This window comes from Leopardus geoffroyi, chromosome A1 (genome assembly GCF_018350155.1).
Source record: "Leopardus geoffroyi isolate Oge1 chromosome A1, O.geoffroyi_Oge1_pat1.0, whole genome shotgun sequence".
Classification (NCBI taxonomy): Eukaryota; Metazoa; Chordata; class Mammalia; order Carnivora; family Felidae; genus Leopardus; species Leopardus geoffroyi.
The window spans coordinates 177,308,828-177,328,834 of NC_059326.1; the positions used below are offsets into that span (position 1 = coordinate 177,308,828).

Genomic DNA, 20,007 nt, shown 5'->3' on the forward strand with positions numbered 1-20,007 from the left:
ATTTTATATCCTCCTTCCCTTCCTGACTGCCTGCCCCATGGACTTTAGATCCAGTGTTGAATGTGAAGACAATGGGCTTACAGAGACTGCTTAATTACATTTAACAATTATATAAGGTCAACTCCTTGTAAACAAAAATCCCTTAACACACTGAGTGATTCTGCTTCTCTGACTGACTGGACTGATACAGAGGGATAATTTGCTACTGTGGCATCGTCTATTCTATTCTAATACAACCTTTCTTTACTTTTTCACCTGAAGGTATCTTATATAACCTGATAAGTTTAAAAAGGGTTGGGAAAGCACAAATATTAATTTCCATACATGTCTGTCAATAATTGGTGAAATGTTTCTATTTACGTGCTTTAAATGTATTTTCCTAAAAATTGTGAAACTAAAGATATAACTCATCTAAAATCTATTATTGACAAAGCCAGTCTACACTACCAAACCAGTCAGCCAAAAAGACTGTCAGATAAAGTCTAGCTTTGTTTTTCAGTTCAAATAAATATGCTAATATGTATGTTTATGATAACTACCTTGTTTTTAATTCTATAGATAGATGGATAAGGCATGGAGCCTAGTCATACAGATAAACAGGCTGCTGCTATCTTCAAAAAAAATTTTTTAATGTTTACTTATTTTTGAGAGAGAGACAGAGAGACAGACAGACAGAGTGTGAGTGGGAGAGGGGCAGAGAGAGAAGGAGACACAGAATCTGAAACAGGCTCCAGGCTCTGAGCTGTTAGCACAGAGCCAGACACAGGGCTCGAACCACAAACTGTGAGATCATGACCTGAGCCGAAGTCAGACGCTTAACTGAGCCACTCAGGCGGCCCGGCGGCTGCTATCTTTACTACTTCTTACTGCTGTTCTCTTTCCTAGAGTTTCACAAGATTTTCTCTTAAGAGAACTGCATTCTTTGGGCCACCTGAGTGTCTCAGTAGGTTCAACTTCCAACTCTTGGTTTCAGTCTCCTGGTTTGTGGGATTGAGCCCCAGGCTGTACTCTGTGCCTACATCACAGGGTCTGCTTGGGATTCTCTCCCCTTCTCTCTGCCTCTCCCCCATGCGTGCTTTCTCTCTCTCTCTCTCTCTCTCTCTCTCTCTCAATAAATAAATAAATAAACTTAAAAAAACCTCTCCAGATTAAACAAACAAACAAACAAACAAACAAAAAGAACTGCATTCTTTGACTTTAGTTGCAGATGAGTTAAGTCAAAATTTCAGTGCAGGGTGCATGGCGTTCAGTCGGTAGAGCATGTGACTCTTCATCTTGGGATCATGAGTTTGAGCCCCACGCTGGATGAAGAGATTACTTAAAAAAAATAAATAAATAAAAATAAATAAAAATATTTGAAAAAGGGAAGGGCATGTGATTCGCTCAGTTGGTGGAGCATGTGACTCTGATCTTGGGGTTGTGAGTTTGAGCCCCATGTTGGGCATAGAGTTTACTTAATAAAAAAAAATAATAAACTTAAAAAAATTTCAGTGCAGTATCCCTCTCTATAGTAATGTATCTGAATCAAAAAAACCCATCACAGGTCAAAATATACCATTTTAAAATGTCACTCTTTGTCTTCAAAGGTATTCATAAGAAAGGGAAAGACATAAAACCCTCCCAAGGGTTTATGGTGCCTTGATTAAAAGAGAACTCACGGGAGTCCAATACTTTGAATTAGCATGCATACTCTCTCTCTTTTGCATCTCTATTAGTTATCTATTGCTGTGGAACAAATTAACTCAAAATGTAGCAGCTTAAAATAAACATTATTGAGGTACCTGGGTGGCTCAGTAGGTTAAATGTCTGACTCCTGATTTCTGCTCGGTCATGATCTCCTAGTTTGTAAGTTTAAGCCCTGTGTCAGGCTCTGTGCTAACACAGTTTGGAATTCTCTGTCTCCCTCTCTCTCTTCCTCTCTCCTGCTCATGCGCTCTCTCTCTCTCTCTCTCTCTCTCTCAAAAATGCAAAAGAATGAAACTGGACCATTTTCTTACACCATACACAAAAATAAACTCAAAATGGATTAAAGACCTAGATGTGAGACCCGAAGCCATAAAACTTCTAGAAGAAAATATAGGCAGTAGTTTCTTTGACATCAGCCTTAACAACGTTTGTCTAGATATGCCCCCTCAGGCAAATGAAACAAAAGTAAAATTGCAATATTAGGACTACACTAAAATAAAAAGCTTTTGTATATCAAAACGAAATGAAAAGGTAACCTACTGAATAGAAGATATTTGTGAATGATGTATCCAATAAGGGGTTAACATCCAAAATATAGAAATAACTTAAGCAACTCAACACCAAAAATGTTCGATTAAAAAATGGGCAGATGACCTGAACATTTTATCCACAAAGACATACAGATGGCCAACAGACCCATGAAAAGACGCTCAACATCATTAATCATCAGGGAAATGCAAGTCAAAACCACAATGAGATATCATCTTACGAGACCAGGGCTCTAACCCCTGAGCTACGGAGCATCACAATGAGATCTCATCTTAACACCTGTCAGAATGACTAGTATCAAAAAGAAGAAATGACAAGTGTTGCTGAGTATGTGGAGAAAAAGGAACCCTCGTTCACTGTTAATGGGAATGTAAATTGGTGCAGCCAGTGTGGAAAACGGTATTAAGGTTCCTCAAAAAATTAAAAATAGAAATATCATATGATCTAGTACTCCACTATTGGCATTTACCCAAGGAAAATGAAAATACTAACCTGAAAAGATACATGCACCCCAATGTTACTGTAGCATTTACAAAGCCAAAATATGGAAGCAACCTACAAGTCCATTGATTGAGGAATGTTAAAAGAAGACGTGGTATGCATACACAGTGGGATATTATTCAGCCACAAAAAGAGTGAGATCTTACCATTTGCGACAGCATGGATGGACCTAGAGGGTATTGTGCTAAGTGAAAGAAGTAGACAGAGAAAAAAAACCAAGTACCAGATGATTTCACTTATACGTGGAATCTAAAAAACAAAAGAAACAAAAAGCAGAAAAAACTAGTAACTAGGAACAGGGCATCAAGTACTAAGGGGCAAAGACAACTCTAAATAGAGAAACAGCAGTCATAAGGAGCAACCATTACCTTTAGGGCTGATGCAGAGTACCTGAGGAAGAAACTTGGAGGAGCCTTCCACCCTCACAGCTAGGCTGAGATTCAGACCTTACTGGCGAGACGGTTAATTGTGACCCATTGGATGGTGACATTTGCTGAAGTGCTCCAGGTTAGGGCTGGCGAGCAGGAAACTTCCCACTGAGGTTGTCACTGAGTTCACTGGGAAGCCACCCTATGAAAGTCCCAGCCACCCGTGTATATGTGTTGGGGGGCTGGTTTGGATATGGTTCTGCAAACCACTTGCTGCTGTATACCACAAAAGCAAGAAGGAAAATAAAGTATATTGGAATTAGGAAGAGAAGATCCTCCATCTGCTTGTGTTCCTCTAGGAACGTTGTGCCAGCAGGCAGAGGAGAGGGGAAATATTCAGAGGGTCCCACTCCTGTGTTTCAAAGTATGTAAAAGAACTTGGAACTGAGAGGCTATTAATTGATAACAGGTTCACGTAAGTTCTGCTGCACAAAATTAATTTTATTATGAAGTGCTCTCCTAGACCCCACTGTGTGTGTTATATTACATATACTGCATGTGTACCATACTGTCTTTGTACAATCTAAACAATTTTGAATTCTGAATACGTTTCAGACCTTAGGGTTTTGGTTAAGGGATTGTGGACCTGACCACTTTGTTGTTAGCATGTCTTGTAAACCCCAAAGCAGAGCTATCTGAAAAACTGAAATATGCCTCAAGGTCTTCTGCCTTTATTGATGACCAAATGTAATCACCAGCTGGCTTCAAGCCTGAAGCAATAAAAATACCTGAGGACCTGAGTTCTTGTTTGACTAAAGTGATAAGCCTTGGCTCAGCTTGTCTCTCGTATAGCTGGGGTAAGGCTTCTATCAATATAAGACTTTTTAAATTCCTTGAGCTCCTGGAATTTGACCCAATAGTATTTTTTTCCTCTTACAGTAGAATATGGTTTTAATAAAAAGATAGAAACCTTGAGTTATCTCCATTATAGTTCTAACGCCAAGGGCTGCAAACTCAAATATCTCTATGGGTTAGGCATGCAATTTAAATGAGTGGAGCCTGCAGACAGAAGACAACAGGGGGCAATGGTGACAGTAGAAATCTACAGAGCACATGCTTCCTATAAAGAAGTTAGTTGCTACTTAACCATTGCATATTGTTGCCATGTATATCCAATATAGTCAGATTCTCTAATATTTCGAGATAAGATGTAAACTCAGACTTTGTGAAAATGTCAAAATTTAAAACGATAAATACGGTGTAGGATAAACATACATATTGGGGAATACAGCTTGTGACTCCTACCTTCACCCTATGTGCCACGTCCTGTGGTAAATACTGGGAACTGAGGTCTTGGTTGGCTGTTACACTGGTAGTCCTAGTGAACCATGATTGCTTGTGAACAAGCTTGCATAATTCCTTTCCACATTCACTCTGGGTTTGGCTCTATGACTTGCTTTGGCCAACGGGACATTAGCAAGCGTGGTGCAACCAAAAGCTTGATAATCATTTGCTCACTGGGGCTCATCTTCTTGGAAGCCAGTCACCGTGCAGAAATTTGGATGATAAGACACCAGGTGGAGAAGACAGGCCTGAGAGGATGAGAAGCTATTTTGATGAGCTCCCAGCTGATTGCAGTCTCTATGAGTAACCTCAGCTTATACCATGTGGGCCCAGCTGAGTCCAGTTGACCCACGGAATTGTAAAAATAAACCACAGTTTTTAAAGTTACTAAGTCTTGGGTGTGGTTTATTATGATACAAAAAGGTAAGTGAAACAGAGGTCATTTATCCTAACTCCTGTTTTACTAATGAATGTCCCAATGCCTAGACAGGGGAAGGGTTCTAGTTAAATTCAGACAGCAAGTTAGTGGCAGTAACTTTCCAATTCTGTGCTCCCTTTTCCTACTGCTTTTAATTCCTTTGGTGGAAAGCACCAAAGGACTATGAAACTTCAAACTCTACCAGTGTGGAACTTACACTGTGCCCTGCATGCATACAAATTACTGTAATAACTTGATCCTTAGAAATAGAAAGATTTCTAGGTCATCAAGTCCCCTCACTTTACAGGTACAGAGAATGCAAAACACTAGAGAAAGAGAAAGCAGCTTCTGATATTTAGTTGTAATGCTACTAGATGATAGCTAGCCCTCTTAGGTAGACCTTGTGCCCTCCTGTTGAACACAGTTTGGCAGAATGTAAACATCAGATGAGGCCATTCTCTGACCATGGATAGATCAAGACAAAGACAAGATCGCTCCTTAGTTACATTTGAAAGCAGATAAAACATGAACATTGTCCAAACCACAAAAAATGACCAAACATCCGTCATCTTGGCTAATGAGGGGTTTCTGCTTCTTTACCAATTACAGCTGCAACCTCTATCTAGTGTTCCCGTGTTCTAGGAACGACTGAGATGCCCCATCATAGAATTACCCCCACTTCCTGATAGCATCTGATGCAGAGTAAAGCCCCACTTCCTTACACCCTCTCCCAAATCACCTAACAACTCTTCCTTATGATTTTTCATGGTGGGTATTCTCCCTCATTGCAACCAGTAATTAGCCCAACTTGTTCAATCAGCGTGTCCCTAGTGGTCTTTGGTTAGTGACCACTGACAGACCTGACAAAGTTCACACAGAGATGAAGGCAGAATTCACTAGGAGTCTCCAGGTCTCCAGCTGTGGTCCTTCTTAGCACCCACTCTTTTGGTTAATGTCTGTTTTCCCACCACTAGAATTAAACTCCATGATAACCGAATCCTTCCCTGTAACGTTCGGAGCTGATTTCCAGTGCCTAGACTGGTACCCGGCAGAGGCTGGAAGTTGAAAAAATAAGTACTTTCTGAACGAATGACAAAGAGGGGCCCAATATGCACAGGTTCCCTTTCATTTCTCTGCTCTTCCCAGTTCGTGGTGCGTACAGACAGCACCAATTGTTCATCTCCATAAACCCACTTTCCCCAATTAAATTTCCAAACCTCTCACTCCTGGGATGCCCAAACTCTCAGAGCCTCCTCCCTTGCCTGAGCTTCTTTCGCTGGCTGGCACCCTCCCACACCTGAGCGCCAGGGCTTCCTAACGCACCTAGAACCCACCTGTCTCCAACATCTGTCCCTATCACCAGCGGCTCGCCCACCAGCCTCCCCGCTACCTAGGCGTCTTGTGGACACTGCGGCGTCGAGTGCGCATGTGCGGAAATCGGTCCACACGCAAGATTTCTGACGAGTGAAGAGTTACCTCGGAGTTTCCGTCCCGGTCCGAAGCGCTTGGGGCTGCCAGGAAGTCAGGAGAAACTAGCCGGAAGGAGAATCCGCGCGAGGGCTTTCTGGGACATGTAGTTGTGGCGCTCCTGAGGCCCTGTTTTGAAGGAGCCCTTCATTCTTTAGGTTTGCACGTGCCACTTTCAAAGTCCAGTGCTACTTTCGGCTCAGAATTCAGCTTCGGGGTGCCAAGAGAGATTAGCCTGGTGTTGGCTTCTCGTTCCCACAACGCTCTGCGGGCTCCCCGGCGCCTGCTGGGAGCTGTAGTCCTCGATCGGCGTACTGCGTTCGCCGAGGGGGAGGGCGGAGCTGCCGGCGGCCCGGGCGGGCTGGCAGCTAGAGTGGGTACGATAGCCGCCTCCGCCTCTGCCGCCTCCGCCGTCGCCTCCTCCGCCCGGGCCGTTCGCTGCTGCGCGGGGAGAGCGAGGCGGGGCCGCCGGGGCCGCCATGGAGCCCGACTCGGTGATTGAGGACAAGACCATCGAGCTCATGGTGAGTGCGGCCCGCTGGACCGTTCTTCCGTCCGACCGGCCCCGGGCGGGCCTGCCCACCTCAGCGTCCGGCGCGAGGCCGGCTCCAGCCCTTCCCAGCCGCCGCGGCCCCAACCTGGGCCCCCCGCCTTCCCTGGCCTCGGGGCCGGCGCGGTTCCACCAGATCCCTCGAGATCTCAGGCCGGACCTGGCCCGGCCCCCTCCATGCTTCTCGGTTCTCATTCCTTCCTCTGTCCTATATCCGGGCCCGTCTCTTGAAGGACCCTCGCTCGCTTCTGCTGTGGCCTTAGCGCACACTCGGTCTAGCATCTCATTCTCCTTCTCTTAGAAGGGGATTTTTTTTTCTCTATTTCTCCGGCCCAGGCCTGCACCGCTCTTGCAAGCCCCACTCAGGCCGAGTGAGATGGTGGTGGGAGGGGGGTTAGGAGGAGATGGGTCAGGGCCTCGGTCTCCGCGTCCTAGTAGGGGTCTCAGCACCCTCTCCCCAGCGTAGGGCTGTGTGGATGCCGGGATAGGCCCTACAGGGGTGGAGGTGGGAGCTGTGGGGTTTGTAGATGTGACGTATAAGGGGCCTCTTTCCTGGGCCCCTGTGGTGTCCGGCTTCTCGGACAAAGGGTTTCCTACTCCGCGATGAGGGATGTTTGCATAGCAAGGCCCCAGGTACTCCGGATTCCATCTCCCAGGAAAGGGAAACTGTAACTTCATGTTTTTCAGCGCTGCTTTGGGAAAATTGGGGAGGAGCGGGGTAGGGTTGTCCTCATCACTGCCGCCAGTTCTTTCTTATTAAAAAAAAAAAAAAAAAAAAGAGAGAGAATCCTAGGCCCCTGGGGAAGCGATCACTCTTCTGTTACTAGCCATTGGTAGCCATACCAGACTCCCTGGCCCTACGGACACCCCAACCGCTTTCCGCCTTAGGACTTGGAGCCAGAAGGGGTTTTTGGAGACAGGACTGTGAGAGAGTGGTTACCAGAAGCGAAGAATTTGCTGCTTGGTGGATGGATTGGTGGAAGAAAAGAAACATGGCAGCTATTACCTGCCAATTTGAACATTGGGGGAATCAAACTGGGCTTTGGAGAGTTGGGAGGAGGAAGTCTTCAGGGTTTCTTTCCTGTGGAAACCTTGACAGTTTCTTTGTATCTCTCCTAACACAGTAACCACCTCAACCCCAGGGTTGAGAGGGAAGATGAAAGAATCTACTTAACCCAGCACAATGTTTTCCTAGCCAGATTTTCTCCAGTGTGAAAATGTTTATTGAGTCAGTGATTCCACTGGGTAGGGTCGGTGACATCAGAGCCACTTCCCCCATTTAATGCTATAAATAATAAATGGTGACACTGAAAGTCTGTTGGATAGCTGCATGGTTTCTGTGGATGATGGTATCTGGGGAGTTGAGCTGCATGTTTTAAAAATGGAAGTACAGTAGCGTAAATACACAACTTAATATTTGCTGTCCTTTGCATAATTCACAGAACTAGACTTCTCCAGTATTCTTTAAAACTAGAAGGAAAAAAAAAAAAAAAAAGCTTTGGTTGTTCCTGCTTTGGGCTCGTGCACACGTGTGCTTGCTTTTTCAAGGATGTTGTCACTTGTGAGTTTTTCTTTGATTTTCATGTAGTAAGTAATTTTTCCTTTTTCAGTATAATTTATCAAACTGTCATAGTCAAGCCTTTGTATTCTGAAAATTTTGTAGTGGGTTATTTTGGTAAATATCTTCATTGGGATTCCACGTATAGTACATCCGTATTCTTATGGATGTACAATACAAACACTTAAACTGGAGGAGTACTTCATATTGAAAAATTGTAACTTGGTGCCTCTTTGAAATTGGCTGTTCTGTGCTCCTTCCATTTTCATTCATTTAAAAAATGACTAAAATGTCTTTATTTTCAAAAGACTTAGAAGAAATACTGCATAATTCATTTAGTATTTTTGAGTGTATGATTAAAAAAAAAACAAAACAAAAAAAAACTCTGCCCTAAATTTGTTGGTTCCCCATGCTCATAAAAGTTTTGATTATACATGATTGTACTTGTCTGTGATCTGAAAAGATATTTCAGCCTTTCAAGGACGTTATATACTGGGATTCTCAGAAAATTTAACAAAGAGAGCAATTTTGAAATGGCTTTTCATATACGGATTTTGATATTCTCTCAAAGGGATACCAGTTAAGACTCTTAGGCAACCCTTTTCATAAACATGTATGTATTTATTTTAGTGTAGTGGATAGTGCAGGTATTTAACAACTGATTTAGTAAATCCAGGATTGGATGTAGGAATGATAATGCCTTAAAATCTAATTGCATGTGGCTCTCTGTATTCGCTGCATTTTAATTACAGTTTCCAGAACTAGGTTAAAAATACTTTTTACGTTGGTTCTAAAATAACATGATTGAAAGAAAGGAATGGGTTAAACTGATGGTATGTTAAGAGCCTAAAGCATGAAATATTTTTAGATTTTTATGAGTCAGCTTCAATACTCAAATATTTGTGATTGTGGTGCCTGTACCAGTTTGGTACTTAATGGTTAACAGGATAACTTTCATTTGATATTCCAGAGAGTGCTATATGAAAGACAGGAAACAGACTTTTGGGGTATCTCCAGTTTCTTAATCTTCATCCTTCCACTTCTTTTGATTTTGATTCTTTTTCTTTTTTCCCTTGTGTTTTTGTTTTTCTTTTTAGTTTGCTAGGAAATAAAGCTGGTGATAGCCCAATAATTAAATCTCCAAAATATAACCTCCCTTTGTGACTCCTATCTCTGCCTAAGGCTGGGTCCACAAAAAATGCTTCTCCAAGTGACCTACCTCATAGGGTTCAGTCTTTAATATAGACTATAAACTCTTGATTGAGACAACAGAATTTATAATCGCTGATGGTAAATAATTTAACCACCAAATGACTTTCATGGCCTTATATTGGACTATAGTACTTAACTTAGTTTGTGGGACTTTGTTTCTGACTTTGGTAAAATGAGTTTTATTATTAATGAGGTAGAGAAGTAATAATCCAGTTGGAAGTATGTCTATGTCTAGTGCGGTGGATATCACTGGAAAGAATGAAAACTGCATTATGTATCACATGATGTTTTTTAATGCTTGAGTTAGGAGTAGGAGTTGATGTTCAGGCACTCATTGCTAGAAAGCGCTCACAGAGCTGCTGATTTGAAGAGAAAGATGGTAAATTTTCTCTATTAGAAGATAGCAGAAGCTGATGTTAAAAGTTTTAGGAAAGGTAACCCTTGCTTTCTCTATGGGTGTGAGCGTGTGCCCAACCGTCACCCCCAAGCACAAATTATACTCTTATTAGCTGTTGGACGGTCCCCCTCTTTGGTAAGTGACCTTAAGTGACTCATTTTCCTTTTGTGTTGTCTCTAAGTGGCTATATTACTTGTTGAATGTAGTAAAATACATTGGACCTAAGAAGGTAAGATATCAATGCTATTTCTTAGAGCTGTTGAAGTATAGGCAGGCTACAAGGCTAAGGAGATGAAAGAAACTAAGTAAAGTTATAGGAAATTTTTCTTTTTTTCTTTTTGGATTGTCTCCCCCTTCCTGCCATTGGTTCTCTAAGTGGAGTAAGTGTGATTGTTTTTTAGTGACTGCTTTAAGAAATTGGATCTTAGTTTGTCACTATCACTTACCCCCATTTACCTCTAACCATGTGTTGATTTACCAAATGCCGATTAAATAGACAAAGGTTTAATTAAGTAGGGTCCGAATGGAATAAACCACATACGTATACCTACTTATAGACTCATTTACCTGCCTCAAGACATTGTGGCTCAAATATATCAATTTTTGCTCCTGATTTTTGAGCAAGTTAGCTGCCCCTTCAGAAGTGACAAGGACAAATATGATCCTATGCGCACATCTTGGTACTCCTGGCTCCTGACTGCTCTAACCTGAAAACAGAGAGCTGGTATAGGAAAGTCACTAGGCCATTACATGGGTTCACAGAACAGCACTTAAGGCCACTTGACCCTTGAACGACGTGGGTTTGAACTGTGCAGGTCCACTTACAATAATTTTTTGTTTTTTACAGTACTGTAAATGTATTTTCTCTTTTAATGATTGTCTTACTATTTTCTTTAGCTTACTTTATGTAAGAATACAATAGGTGATACATATGAAATACAAAGTATGTGTTAACCACCTGTTTATTTTATTGGTAAGGCTTCCAGTCAAAAGAAGGTTATTAGTAGTTAAGTTTTGGGGGAGTCAAAAGTTATATGTGGATTTTCTGTTACATGCGGGTCAGTGCCCCTAATCACCCATGTTGTTCAAGGGTCAACTATATATCCTTCTGAGTAGTGCTGTTTGATTCTATGATCCTCTGAATTTTGTACTCTCAGGTTCCTGGGTTCCACCTGGTGGTATTTCACTTTAAGGGAAAGAAAGCATTTCAAGTCCTAGGAATTTCAGTTACAGATTCCCTTCTAGCTTTTCTTCCCACATTATTCCTCACTTATTCTATATTTCAGCCAGACGGTAGACCAGGGTTCTTCAGATTCTGCTCACATTATTATTATTATTATTATTTTCTTTTTTTCCCCCCATGCATTGAAGGCTACCGATAGTTACCGGCGGGATCTAATAGTTGGCTCTCTGGCCAAACTGGCTTCAATCAGATCTCAGCAATTCTCTCTTCCGCCTGTACTGAGAAAAGTCCTGTTTCCTCAAAACACAATTTAGGTGCCACCTCTTTTGATGTCAGTTTACGTTATGGTGGCAGATACTATTTTGTTTTTATAGCATTGCCTACCCGATGTTCACTGTTAAATGAAATGAATGAATTCTGGCACTTTGTGTTTATCTTGTGGCACGTAGCATTTTCCAGGCTTGTATTAGAGTTTCCTGTTTGTGTCTCCTATTAAATGATAAACTCCTCGCAGTGCCTTCTTACAGTACACGTTCAGTAAACGTTGAGTTGAATTTTCCTGTTGGTTGTTTATATGCATTATTGCTGTCTGTCTGTCTGGTAATTCTCACCTGTATCAGTAATTCTCTTAATGTATTCCTAACTCATATGGGACTTAATCATACCCCTCCTGTATATTGTAAAAGCTTGTGATTATGTCTAAATTTCCCTTCCAGAGGCTGTATTGTCTTTTGAATCCTTCACAATGCTTAGGACTTGGGTGTGTAATAGGTACGTTGATTGAAATTAATGTGAGGTATTTTTTCATGCTGTGAAATCTTTTTAAGGTTTCCTTTTGATAACTTTTAAGACAAAGGCGTAGATGAATAGAGGAATAAGACTGGTAAGGCAGAAGAGGAGAGTGATGTGTGGCACACACACATCTATAGACCATTGTTTACTATTTATACAGACATCCTATAAAACCATTATTTACAGACTTTTACACCCAACAGATAGATTTACATACATCCCAGAGAGTGGTTGATAGCAAAGTATTGAGGAAACCCAATTCCTTTTATACGTGTTGATGTGAACTTGCCAAACAGTAAATTCTGAGGAAGCGTGATTTATCAGCAAGGGCATGGACTTTAGAGGGAAGCACCCAAGTTTTATCCTAGCTTTGTCACCTGCTGGCTGTGTGACCTTAAGAAAGTTAACCTTTCTGTGCTATGATTTCATTATCGGTAAAAACAAGAAAATGTTGGTTTTGCTCTGAGTTGTTGGGAGGATGATGGGAGAAATGTGTGTGAAAGGACCTTGCAGAAGCTTATCTCAGCAACTGCTTGCCGTGCTAACTTCCACCAGTACAGGGACCGGGTTTTGTAAAGCACAGTCAAGGCAGATGGTGGGAAGAAAGTTTTATTTTCCCCCCCTTAGTTGTGCATGTATTTATTTGTGAAGTTTTACAGAGGCCTGACATTGAGTTGCTTTAATTATATGTTTCATGAGGTATCTCTTTAGAAGAAATCATGAAATCATACAGAATCAGTATTATTTTGGAAATTTGGGAAGTGGAAGGAGTGTTACAATTATTAAGAACTGTCAGTTAGACTTAATGGCCTGTACTCGAACTACAGAGAGAACCCACCCGACCCTGCTTTAGGTATCCTGGTAGAAAGAGATTGGTGATTTGTTCCTATTAACATTGAGCATTGTGATTTACGTTTGATCAGTTTAATTTTGATGAGGAAATTAGGATTTTTGAGTTCTTATTCTGGTTTTAGCAAAGCTGATGATTTTGACCTTTAACAGAAAAAACAGTGAGTATTATACAAGATTTCCTCTTGAGTTGTATTGTTGTTCATTGAATTAGTTGACAAAGGGGGAAAAACCTGTTGGTCAAGAATGTGCTTGTTAGCTTCAGTTAAGTTTCTGCTGATCACAAGTGCCTAACAGGAAGTTTGTCTTTGTAGGCAAATGAGAGACGAACCAGGAGGACCTGACAGTCCAGTAGGGTATTTCTAACCTGGAGCTTATTATTGTTTTAACAAAATTCAAAGATTGCAGAGTTCTGTGATGTCAGCAGGAAGCATTTTTAGGAAATTCCCTCTCAGGGTTAGTCAACAATGAAGAACTTCACAGAATGGAAAGCTGTGAAGTAGAAACAGTGGGACATTAACTTGTAAAATGAAGGGGAAAAAAGTCTGTGAGTAGAGAGATTGATAAATATAATAAGTGTAATGAATATGGGAAGCCATTCTAATAGCTTGTCTCTGATTCACAGAAGAAAATTTAAGTGAGAGCTGTACTGTTGAGAATTAGAGTTAAATTGAGAACCCTTAACCAGTTTTGGGAACTAATAATAAAATACATTTTGGTTCTGTGAAATGATTGCTTGGGAGACTCAAAGAGAAAGGGACAGAGAACAGGAAGAACTCAGTCTTTACACTTTTGGTCTGGCTTCTATTAATCTTTGTATCTCTAGCATTAGAGCCGCCACGAATTAGGCATTCGGTAAATATTTATTTGAAGGGAAGACCAGAAAATTAACACAGTAATACAGGAAAAAGCTTGATGACTCAGGAGGTTCAGAAATGAGTCCATTAGTCAGATTGTGGTTGTGTTTTGCTATCATTGCTCAGCATTTTGGTTACAGCACCGAGTTACACTTTGAATAGCAGAGTATATTCTTTTTAGCAGTTAGCTACTAGCTAACTCGCTGCTTCTATCAAAATAGGGTTTTCAGTTTATTCTTAGGCTTATTCTAAATATCACTTAACGGGAGAAGCTTGAGCACTCATTCTTTGCTTGAGATTTTACTTAACTGATCTTTTAAGTTGTGGGTATTAGGATACTTTCCTAAGATTGTTACGTTATGGTGAGGCTAATCATAGACTTGTATTTCAGTCACTCCCGTTGCTTTGCTTACAATGTGATAAATCAGAACATCTTCAGTGATTGCCTATGGACTATTTATTGACAAATCTTGGAATTTTAAAGTTTCTTGGTTTCGGTTGGATTTGAGATTCTTTGTCACAGACAGTCTTTGTTGCTAAACACAAAGACCTACTTGGCAACATTATAATGTGTTTTATTATAAATATTGTGAGCCTCACAATTGCATGCCTTTGTTAAAGAAATGCTTTTTTTAAGTGGTAAAATATGGAGCGTTAGCCCTTTCAGGATGGCTTAACTGGTTCAGTTGTGTTTTAGTTTGGCTAGGCTGAAATATTTACTCTTCTGTATTTTTGTACTTCTCTATTCTGGTGTTAACTCCGGACCTTTGAGAGTAAAGCTTGGTTTCTTCTGCCCCAGGAATCATGGCCTTTCTGATCCTTAGACTTGGCAGGCCACAGTGCTCTGTGGAAAGGGGATGGTCTCTACCAATTAGTAGATGTGGGACTTTGGGCAAGTTATTTCTTCTCTTTTTTTTTTTTTTTTTTGAGAATTAAATATGAGTAAGGAATGTAAAGGTCCTGACCCATTAGTAGCCCTAAAGGTAGGTATTCTAATTACTGCAGGAACATTTTGGCTGTAGGTTTTTAAGGAAGTAGAAAATTTATATGTAACTAACAGTCTTTTGACTGATTTTTAAAATTTTTATCTATGTTATTCTGTAGAATGGCTTTTTCTCTCTCCCTTATAATTTGTTTGTATATTTGCAGTCTGATGGAGAAGTTGGTATGGTAGTAAAAGAATGTTGATACAATGTTGACTCGGCTTATATATTTAAAGGTGTTATTTAGTAAATTGTTTATTAGTGTTTTTTAAATTATTTTCCTTAGTTTACCCAATGACTGGTCATTGTAGAGGGTTGGTCTTTACTGAATCAGAAGTTCACTCTTAAAATTATGCCATGTGTTTTTAAAATGTTGTGTATTTCAGGTGAGGTTTGAAGATTTGGATAATGTGTAGATTTGATGTCTTAATGGGTAGCAAACCAAAAGATTTCTTGTTAGGTGCCTAAATATCTTTTTTGGGAGGTATTTGAGCCTTCCTATATCATTAATTTTTTTGTAATGCTGGAGGAGCTGTCTTAGAACATGGGTAAGGAAGTTCATCGTAGCTGAATGGTCTGGGACAATTTATGTGGATAACGGAGTAAGTTTTTAGCTGCTCTCATTGGAAATCGCGTATTTATCATGAGTAAAAATTAATATTAGGGAATGTTTCCTTCTCTACCATGTAGAATTTCTTATCCTTTTGTCGGCACAGAGGTGAAGAATGCTGCTACAGAACTTTTATACCAAATAGCTGACTCAGGGGTTGTGACTTTTCTGTGCCTCAGATCCACCACTCCGATGACCCTTCCTTCCATTTCTTGGTGGCTGTCCTTTGCCGCTGGTGCCATGGTGGGTGTACGGATTGCTTTCTGTCTTTCAACAGTTACCGAAGTGCATGTTTGGGATTTTATTGAAGAAAGCTGGATACAGTAAACGGAAAGAATCTTGGAAGCTGCTTGACTGCTGTCTTTTCTCAGACTAGTCTGAAAGGGAATACCCCCATTCATTCTGGATTGGTGGATCTGAAGTACAAAATATTTTCCAGGTAAGCAATTACCCTGTATTGTTTTGTTGTATGGACCTCAACTCACTGAAAGAAACTTAAAAAACAGAATTTCTCTACTTTTTTCCATTGGTAGAGACAGGAAGGATGTTAGATGTTTAGACACAGTGTTCGTGTCTGGGGTGGATTAGTGAAGGTGCACGTGGCAGAATTGCTAGTGGACGCTTGGTTTTAGTGCGAGAAGGGCAGTTATTTTCATTGTAGGCCCAGGTGGTTTATAGTTATAATCTAACAGGGAATACGGAAAACAAGGGAAATTTGGGGAATAGCTTATAAAATATGGAAAACAAATGGTAATTTCGAGGTATTCTCTAATGATTTATACCTGATACCTGGTCAGAATAGTTTTTGTAGTCACTATGTAAAGCAGTGGTGTTTCATTCTTAGGACTCTTGGAGGGTCTTCTCAGGAAGATTTACTACCTGTAGCACCTGTTTCTTGAGCATCTGCTGCGTACCAGGCACTGTTGGAGGCTCTTTACACACATTTCTGGTTCAGTTGGCACATGCTTTTACCTTACATTTTACAGATAGTGAGATGAAGCTCATAAGCATTAAGTTCAAGTTGCCCAGGGTCATAGAGCTAGTAAATGGCAAAGCCAGGCTTTAGGCTTGAGTCTTTATGCTTCCAAAGTTCTGGCTCTTTCCATGTGACTACATTTGCTGAAATTTGTACTTCAACTTCTGGATTTTCAAATTGCCCATCTGCAAGAGCAAGGTGTGGTTTTCTATGATGGGTTTCCACTCAGAAAATACCTGACTGGTCATTGTTTGGTGTGGCATTTTAATTATATCTGGTGCTTTTTCTGCTTGATGAAGAAATTAGAAGATCTTCAGTCAGTTTGTCAAGTGAACGTACAGGTAACTTAGGGAGTATGAGAGAGGCAGTGCCTTTAAATGTCAAAACATGGTTTATACAGGGAAGTATCATTTGGTCTAGTGAACTCGAACCTGTATCTTCTCAGTTCCTCTTTAGTTTTTACTGGTTATTTAAATAGCTCAGTAGCTTATTACATGGACTTCTTTTGACCTGTAGTTTGTCAGCCTTACAAATAAGACATTGTTGGGTAACTCTCTTAAAAACGTGCCTTTTTTGGGTATCTAATATTCCCTACAGAATCCATTTCCTTTAATCTTAAAAAAGAATATCTTTTTATCATAGATGGATACTCTTGCATTGTGATCCTTGTTTTAGTTTAATTCCTTTATATTTGCTAATGTTTCTCCTAAGTGAGCATTTTACACACTTGTCATCTGAAGAGCTATGAGGGTGGTGTGGTGGGAACAGTAAAAATACTAGCAGTTAACACGTACTGGACACTTACTCTGTATTGAGCACAATTATAAGCACTTCATTTGTTTTTTAATGTTTTTATTTTTTAGAGTGAGCGAGCGAGCAGGGGAAGGGCAGAGAGAGAGGGAGACACAGAATCTGAAACAGGCTCCAGGCTCTGAGCTGTCAGTACAGAGCCTGACGCGGGGCTCGAACTCACGGACCGTGAGATTATGACCTGAGTCGAAGTCAGACACTTAACCGACTGAGCCACCCAGCACCCCTATAAGCACTTTATGTGTATAAACTTTGTATATTTATAGTAACCCAGGGAGGCAGGTGCCATTGTTTCTTTACTGATGAGGAAACTGAAGGATAGAATAATTAAATAATGTGTCCAAGATTACACGTAAAAGACAAAGATGAAGCATGAATTCAGGGAGTCTGGCTTCAGAGAATGTGCTTCTAACATCTGTGCTATACCGCCTGTAGTACGAGTGTCATCCTGTGATAAAAAGAGGGGTGGAAATCCTGAGGGCTGAAACTGAAATCAGTGCAGAGGAAAAGGAAAATTGTTGTTGAATATCTACCTCTTACCTTTGGTATAGAAAACGGTCTAGATCTCGGTTCTGTGGTAGCCATCCAGTACTGTCAGGCTGTTGCCCAAGATGACTCATGGTAGGGTTTATTGGAGGTTATCTTCCAGAATAGTCTGTCCGGTAGAACTTTCTGTGATAACGAAAATGTTCACTGCCTGTGCTGTTCAGTATGGTAGTCGCTAATCACATGTGGTTATTTTGAAATGTGGCTCTGTCACTGAGGACCTGAATTTTAAATTTTATTTAATTTAAATTTACATTAAGTAACCACCAGTGCGTTTTTAGAACTTACCTTAATCCTAGGTCTGGTCATTTGTTTAAACCCCTTAGAAATCTGATCTGGTCACAGGCTCAAAGCAACTCCTTATTCCAGGTCAGGGCACATTAACCAGCTATGCAAGACTGATGTATAAAACCAGAATTCCAGTTTATTAACGATATGTGCATTTTGGTATGATTAATACAAACTTTTTGAATTTTTTTTTTATTTCTGAGAGAGAGAGAGGGAGAGAGAGAAGGGGGGGAGGGGCAGAGAGAGACAGACACACGGAATCCGAAGCAGGCTGCAGGCTCTGAGCTGTCAGCACAGAGATCGACACAGTGCTTGAACCCACCAACTGTGAGATTGTGACCTGAGTCGAAGTCAGACGCTTAACTGACTGAGCCACCCAGGCACCCCAATATAAACTTTTTTGATAGGTAATTTGCTTATTAGTTCCTAATTAGTATACCAGTTTAGTTTTTTCGAATAAGAAACAAAAGTTAGAGGGACCCGAAGGTTCAAACCTAGTGACTGGCATATTGTATTTATGTGTGTAGACTTTACCTATCGGGTTCATACATAGTCGGGTGGCTTAGTTGGCATGAACTCAACCAGAGAAGTGAGATATTTGCTGGACAGGGACTGAGGCCACCTCGGTCCCACCCTACGTCAGGGATGGGTGGTTTTTCCCTGTGGCAGAACCTCTTTGTTTGCTTTTATTTCCCCAGTCCTTTTCTCATTAAGGCACGTGTTTTTAGACTAGTTAGTATATTCAACTTGAATGCATTCTTGACTTTATAGGTCTCGGAAGCCCTTTGTTTTCCTTCAGGTGCCTTTATCACTGCTATGATCCATTTTGTGTTCATTTTTTACTCTAAGAAAGCAGTTGGATGTTTTTGCTTCTGTGTAGCCTCTTTTTACCAAAACAGATTTATTAGCTTATTTAATTTGGTCATATAGTGTGGGGTAGAGTAAGAACATACTCATAAGAAATAAATTAGGTAGTACATTCTCTTTGCATTGTATCATGTTATTAAAAGAGCTTGTTTTTAGCTTACTTTATCGTTACTTTGGGACTTGTTCCTTCTGCTCTTAAAGTACCAAATTTGTATTTTAGGAAGTTAACCTTTCAGGTGTGTGCAACGTGGGTTGAAGAGACAGAAGGCACGGAGACCAGTTAGTTCACGTGAACAATGGGGAAGGCAAACCGAAGCATCGACAGTGGGTGTGAGGAAGGTGGGGAGGACTTAAAAGAGATGTAGGTGATAGGATCTACAGAACTTGGGGACTAGTTAAAGGAGTAGGTGATAGGTGAGTACAGTATGAATTTTAGGTTTTTGCCTTGGGCACCAGATGGATGTTTACTGTCTTTTCCAAGATAGAGAGTACTAGAAGAGCAGACAGGAAGTGGGAGTGGGGGAGGGAGAAAGAATGAGTTCCAATTTATAAGGAATTTGAGTTGCCTATCAGTGAATCCTCCAAGAAAAGTGTCTAGTGGGAATATGAACATCAGAGAGAGCAGGGAGAGAGAGAATGGGTTGGGAATTTTTATTTTGTTTCAGTGGTAGCTCACTTTACTCAGAGTTCTGTTTCTCAGAGTGTAGATTTAGAAGTCTACATTATCAGTGTATGGGAATGTTAACATAAAGGAATGGGCTATAACTCAGTTCAAATGACCTTGATACTGATCAAGAGGTATTACCACTCTCCTTTTTTTCTGAACCTGAGTATTCAGATTTAGATGCAAAGGAGTTTGCAAATTAAGTTCCATGCATCTGGTGACAAAAATAAAGGGGAAATAGCCTAAACAGTGAAGGTTCTGGATCAAGTGTGACATGGGAAATGAAAATTTGCTCTTCTCTCAGCCTGTCTCAATTCCTGAATGCTTCTCATCTAGCTGTGATGAGTGTGATTATGGTTTTTTAACGACACATTTTTAACATCACAGCATGAGGTCTAAGGACAAGCTAGCTGTTTTGTATCCTAGTCAGTTGAAGAAAAGGTGAACTATTCAAGTGGAGTGAAAATTAGCTGTGTTGGAATTACTGAGATGGTGTATCAGTCTAGTGGGCATATATTTAAGGGATTTGTTA

At 40.7% G+C, this 20,007-nt stretch overlaps 1 protein-coding gene across 7 annotated transcripts in view; it reads left to right on the plus strand.

The window, feature by feature from the left end:
• The first annotated feature begins 6,651 nt into the window (after positions 1–6,651).
• FBXW11 (F-box and WD repeat domain containing 11) overlaps positions 6,652–20,007 on the plus strand; it is a 121,514-nt gene continuing 108,158 nt past the window's right edge. For 2 of the 7 annotated variants that reach the window (XM_045501505.1, XM_045501551.1), the window contains exon 1: positions 6,652–6,857. In XM_045501505.1, coding sequence (XP_045357461.1) covers positions 6,813–6,857 — 45 coding nt within the window. In that variant the 5' untranslated portion in view covers positions 6,652–6,812. Of the gene's footprint in view, positions 6,858–15,601; positions 15,764–20,007 lie in introns of all 7 variants that reach the window. The other 5 variants (XM_045501479.1, XM_045501542.1, XM_045501534.1 and 2 more) reach the window with 4 other exon arrangements.